The sequence below is a fragment of the Nuphar pumila genome, chromosome 6 (genome assembly GCF_984573655.1).
Source record: "Nuphar pumila chromosome 6, dmNupPumi1.hap1.1, whole genome shotgun sequence".
Lineage (NCBI taxonomy): Eukaryota > Viridiplantae > Streptophyta > Magnoliopsida > Nymphaeales > Nymphaeaceae > Nuphar > Nuphar pumila.
Window position 1 is genome coordinate 51,762,825 of NC_143254.1, and position 6,564 is coordinate 51,769,388.

Consider the following 6,564-nt stretch of genomic DNA (forward strand, 5'->3'; position numbering starts at 1 on the left):
GGTAGGTTTACAAGATAGCCTTCCTACGATCTTGGGGAGATTTCTAGTTTGTGCTTTAACAGGACTCCCATCGCAGCAGAGGTATGAATTCTCAAAGTGAAAGACGGGGGGAAAGTGCTGGCAGGATCACTGAGTGGTATAGAAGTAGACGAGGCACCAGAAATCCAACAGGCAATAATAAATGTAATCACATATGAAGAAAAAAATGATAATGATCATGTAACAATCACAGAATACAAGCATAGATCCATAGATGCAGCATTAATGTTACACGGTTCGTCAAAGCATTCTAGTTACTCCAAAGGCAAGAGAAACACAGATAAACACTAGTAACCTCAAGGATGTTAGGCAACAAGGCCAAGCAGAAGAGAATAAAATTAGCATACATGGCTCAAGAATATGTCTGAAGATTCATGCCATGTCTTAGTTCTTTGTTCTTGCTATAAAGTGAGTATTAGGTTATCCAGCTCAACTAATCAGTGTTTATGAATCCTAAAAGAAGAATACCATAAATATTGTAGAAGCAAAGAGTTATTGGATTGGAAGCTGATTTTCACAAGGGAATCCAGTACCACGTCAAATGAGTATCCATGATTTGAGAGGTAGAAGCAAGCACACAACATCAAAAGTAACCGGCACATGCAAAAACTTCCCATTAAAACAAAAATGGGTCATAGTTTGCCAATTTGAAAGTAAAGGCACAATCTTATTCACCCATCAATCACATGGCCCCATGTTCTTATACAATATTTGGGTGGACAATTATGAAGGAATGAATGTCACCATAAAGAGTAAACTTTCAGTCCAATGGCATATGAAAATGTAACATAGATTTACTGTTAAAGCAGTAGAATCCAAAGTTAGATTGAATCAACCATCTGAAAATGAGGTGGTGAAGATGGCATTGCACTTCCAGAGAGAAATGCCTTAAAGAGTACAAGAGCATGCTTGGGTCTATGCAGAGGGACTTCATGGCCTGCACCTCTCACAGTTACAAAGGTGAGCCCCTTGTATCCTTGACTCCATCCTCCTACCTGTTCATATTTCCACAAGATTGTAGTCATACTAAATTTCAATGCAACAAGTTGCAGCAAACAAATGTTATTATTCACTTTTCCTAAGAGTGATTATGATTTTCAAACAGAAGAACCTGATTCTGTAAAACAGATGGTATACAATTATCTTTTCTTTAAATTATTAAGGTCCAATTTTTGTTACCAAAAGTGCTAAATGTATGAGGTGCATGATTACACAGGAAACAAATTTGTAGCACCATTCAGAAGAAGGAAGAACACAACTATCCAAAAATTCACCATGTAATCATTTTTTTTTAATTCTTCATACGATTTATTATTTTTATAAGTCCTCTAAATGTCCATATTTTACATGGAGAATGGGTTTTACATTCAATTACATGGTTTTATTTTGCCTAAGTACAAACCTTAGAACCCTTTATTCCAGTAGAGCCTTCAGAAGAAACAAAATAGGGAAATGTTATGTATCAGTTTCAGAACAGTTCAAAGAATGACTTTTGCAATGATAGCATACCTGCCCATCAACATACCAAGCACGCCAAGGGGTCACAGTCGGAAGCATGAGAGAGTCTACATTATACCTCGTGGATGTAACAGGGATTACAGCATCCGTATCACCACTACAATATAGAGAAAGAAGAATTCCCAATATCATTATCCCCAACTAGTAAAATTGCATGTGGATTATTAATTATTAAAGTAAGCTGAATGAGCTTCTACTAAATCAGGTCTGCTTTGACGTTCTACAACAGTTTGTCACCTATGCTGCAGGAGTTATCTAAGTATAAATTGCAGACATAAACAGGCATCTGCAAAAATATGCATGAGCTAATTTCGTTTATTTGCCTCTTTTAAGGTGTCGTTTTGATTATTGTGTAGATTACCAATCTCACATGCATTGTGTAACTTGTGAGTCCTAAAAAGAACTTGAAGTGACCATAGATTACCTGAACATCCAAATCCGAAGTCCCATATGGATAAGCTCATGGTATATAGGGAGTACAGACCTTGGAGAGTCCTTCCAATTACTGCTAACCAGATTGCTGCACATCACCCAGTCCGAAGAATATCACCAAATAGCTTTGAAATAAAAATTAAAAAAACTTATAATATGTTGGTTATTGAAGCACTCTCAAAGATAGATGAAAGATGGCAAGATTAATGAATCAGAATATGGAAATAAATGCAACACATAACATATTAACTATATATAAAAGATTAACCACAAATGGGCACAGAAACTATGCAGAATTTGGTTTACAAACCTGAAAACTGAAGAATGGAAAGGATCACTCTACACAAGAATATACTACATCAAAACTTTGAGGTACCCCTATCTGAAACAGAAAGGTATCTCATACATGAGGGTCTATTAACAAGTACAACATGAGGTACACCTACATGGGGAGCCAAACAGGAAGTATACACTGTCCTTTTGCAACTTACAGGAGACAGAGGGAGGAAGAAGAAACTATTTTTCATTTACAGCTCAAGTTAAATTGAGAGCTTGACTTGCCAAACAAGTGGAGTTGATCATGCATGCAGAGCATACTATCATCCATTGCAACAAACTCTAGATCATCTACTGATCATAGCCACTGATACTACCAAGATTTTGAAAATAGTGATATTATCGGTATTTCCAGGTCAGCCTATATTTTCCTATGATTTCAAAATTTTTGCCAGAACCTAAAATATTGCAATACTATCCTGAGATATTCCCAAGATGTAAAAAAAAGACATATTTTCTATATATTTCAAGTATCATTTTTGTTTCTATATATTTTAAAAACTTTTTTATTGTTGCTTTATTTTTTTGCAAGAAAAATACTATAAAACCTATTATTTTTGTCTTTTTTATTATTCATTATATTTTTTCAAATTTTAAAACTTCTGATATTTTCTTGAGATTTTTCTGAGAAAAACAACTTTTTGAAAAAAAACTCCCAAGAAAAACCTTGCCGAGAATGATATTGGTGACTATGCTACTGATATTAAAAATGCAGCAGTATCAATCAAAAGCTAACCTGCAAGTTTCCCACTTTGTAGGTGCAAATGCAGGATTCACGTGTAGTGCCTTTTGGACCTCAGGCAAATTGAAGTAGATCACTGAGTGCTTCTCCGTACAAGGATCATACTGTTCACCTATGTGACCAAATGACTGCACAAAAAACTGATCAGTGTGGCATATCCAACAAAAAAGAAACAGCCAAAGAAGGAAGGAAGGCAATTATAAAATTTCCTCATTATGTCAAAAAGAAGTGCACATATCCTGGCAGGTCTTCCAACATGCTTTTACCCCTCAATCCATCTAAAGGACAAATCCATCTTCTCTGACAGTCAAACTGATGGATCAAAATGAAAAGCATGCAAGAAAATAACCTGTGGCAATTTAACCAAACGGCTCCAGTTATTACTCACGTGCATTTTTTTACGCAGTCGATTTGAGAAAGTTCCATTGCTTAAGCAGGCGGGAGTATAGATGCTATATTCATCAATATCTCCAAGTTCTTTCTCAGCAATTTCAAGAATATTGTCACATTGGGCAGAAGTGTGCACAAAGGACTGGAAATCACAGAAAACATTCAGCAGCTTGTAGGTTTGATCAGATATCAAACCAGCTGACCACATAAACTGAAAAACCCCCAAGTGATCATAGAAATCATCCGTAAGCGCATTTCCAACCTGCATTTAGTATGTATGAGCATTAGATACATTCTCGGTTAGTTATGATAATTGATAAATAAATATCAACTTCACAAATTATCATAAATACGATATATGTGATAAACAGCAAGAGAACATTACCATATAACCTTTAAGGTTAATATGGTTTTCACCCGTCAATTTATGATGCCTCACTATAGCTTCTGCCAACTGAGGAACATAGTGCCCTGGTACATGAATTTCAAGACGGATCATAAGACACCTTTTCTCTTTTATACTTGTATTGGTAAATAAATACAGATATGATTTTATGTGAACCACATTAACATCCTCATGCACCTGCATAACTCTCCCCCGTGATGTAGAAATCCCTTCCTTTATACTGAGGAAATCGTTTAAACCAATTTTTCAGAAAACTCAATGAATCCTTCGCTGCGAACAATAGGCAGAACAACAGCTTGAAATATATTTGTAGGTAACACAACAAAAGAAAGCATCAAGGAACACCCAAAACATTTACCAGTCCTTTTATCTCCATTGGACAATAAATCTTCAGATTTGTTCGCATAAGAAAACCCAACACCAACTGGTGAATCTAAGAAGAGAATATTGGCCGCTGCAACATGATAAAAAGAGTTCGGTCAAAACGAAACCTATCAATGCAATGGAGCTTGTCTCTATTTTATCATATTTCCTATTTCTAGATCAAACTATGCAACTTCTCATCGTATTATTTCTTAGCAAAAGGGGGTATGGTGCTACGAAACCAATCTCCAAACACACAGTCGAATCAAGAATTAGAGAAAGAACCACCAAACGTTAACAAAATGAATATCCGAATCTTGGTCCAATAGAAAGGCAAACGATACCCAAAAAGAACAGCAAACAAATTAAAACAAGAACCTTAATTGGTGAGATTTTCCTTACCTTTATTCCATGCATGCGGATTTAAATAAAGGGTTTTCCCATCTGGCTTGACATGAAAAGGACCAATCTCCTCAGCCACTCCATAAGCAACTGAAGAACACCCAGGACCTGCACACCACCCATTACTTGTTAGGAAAAAAGAAAACCAAAGCGAAAGAAAGAGATGGGTATGAAGTTGGTTCACCTCCATTAAGCCACAACACAAGCGGCTTTGAAGATGGGTCATCCACGGCCTCAAAGAACCAGTAAAAGAGAGCCCTCCCGGCTTCCTTATTGACGGTGACATACCCAGCGTAATGGGCAAAGCCCGCATCGAAAGACTGGCCAGGGAGCTTGAGCACCCTGTCATTCTCTTGTTGGGCAATCGGGTCTTCGTCTTCCTCGAGTGTGGTGGTGCCCTTCACTTGTGGGGCAATCACCACCAGGGAGCCCAGAAGGAGGACAAACAAGGCAACCCATCTGTCCATCCTTGGTGCAGGCTCTTTCGCTCCCTCAAACCTGCTTCGCTCAAACCTTGATATAACAAATTAAGCCACATCAACAGAAACAGGTAGCCTTCGTGTTTGGCAACTTTCTGAAAAGTTGGAACATGAAAAAGGTTGGCATTAATGTAAAATACATTTCAGACTTCAGCATCCCGAGGAATGAACGGCCAGACTTGGTGATATCTTTTAGCATGATGTATCCATCTCTTTTTTTTTCTTTTTTAAGAATGTTTGAGAAACATACTTCAAATTTTCGTTTCATTCATTAATCGAAAACAAACTTTTGTCAGTTTGACTTGGATTGTTATTAACTAATTTGAGCTGATAAAATAAAGTTACTGATTTACACTTAAAAAATAAATTTTCTGCAAAGAAAATAAAAAATATACTTAAGATTTTGGGAATCATAAGAAACACACTTAATTTTTGGTAATTACAACACAACTTTGTCAGAACTAAATTTTTAGGTGTGTTTTTAACAATACTAAAAACTTAAATATGTTTTTTATAGCACAAAATTTAGATGTGTTTTTTTAATGTTTCTTTTTTTTAATTATACCATTTGCATTATAACACAAAATCTAGACGTGTTATCTTTGATTCACTTTCCGTTGTAACAATGGGTTGGCTCCTTAGTACCACCTGGAAGTCAGTGGACTAGGCGTGACGCATTAAACGACCGAGTGGAGGTGGATTAAAACTTTTAAGCATCATGTGGGTGACTGCCGATATTTTATTCAGCTACCAGTACCTTCAATGATATTCTTCTTCTTTTTTTTAAGGATAAACCCCCCAATGATATTGGTTTAAAGGTCATGCCATCACCTGAAATTGATGCCCCCACCACATTATAATGAATCATTCCTAAGTGTCTCAGATCGAGCTTTTGGAATGGGGGCATGAGTAGAAAATGCGTCAAGTGCATAAATACACGGCATGCATTGACTTGATCGGTGATGTACGATGATAGCATAATACGGGATAAGCAACGATATCATCGTTAATGCATCATTGTGTAGTGGTACATACATAGATCGTTGTTTGATTAAGTAGTGTCAGTGAATCAGAGGATGTTGTCTTTGAAGATATGGTTAAGGACCTCTCGACTTGCAAGATTTTGCCACCAGCCTTTGGTGATTCCAACCGAATATGGTGATTCAGAACTAGGTGAGAGAATGCTTAAGCGTCAGTGAATGAGGTACTATTCGCTATGGTGTTTAATCATCAACTGATCTTCAGAATGGGCGCCATAAAGTCTTATTCCTTCAGTGGCGAGTTTTTTCTATATCATTTGCATGAAGTCGCAATACGTTTCATTGCACGCAAGGCTAAGACAAGTTTGTGCTCTTTTCGGAAGTGATATTTGGTATGGGATGGTTATGCACTAAGCAATATGGATTAGATAGAATTCGCATTTGAAAATGTGTTTGATCAGCTTCAGCTAAACAACT

At 36.7% G+C, this 6,564-nt stretch overlaps 1 protein-coding gene across 1 annotated transcript; it reads right to left on the reverse strand.

Annotated features, from left to right (window-relative positions):
• Positions 1-685: 685 nt before the first annotated feature.
• On the reverse strand, positions 686-5,306 carry SCPL29 (serine carboxypeptidase-like 29). The gene is made up of 10 exons (XM_090011577.1): positions 4,813-5,306; positions 4,629-4,736; positions 4,222-4,317; positions 4,041-4,133; positions 3,843-3,928; positions 3,456-3,719; positions 3,062-3,195; positions 1,982-2,077; positions 1,549-1,654; positions 686-1,034 (listed from the first exon to the last, which is right to left on the reverse strand). The coding sequence occupies exons 1-10, from the start codon at positions 5,093-5,095 to the stop codon at positions 861-863; spliced, it is 1,440 nt and encodes a 479-aa protein (XP_089867703.1). The 5' UTR covers positions 5,096-5,306; the 3' UTR covers positions 686-860.
• Between the last annotated feature and the right edge of the window lie 1,258 nt (positions 5,307-6,564).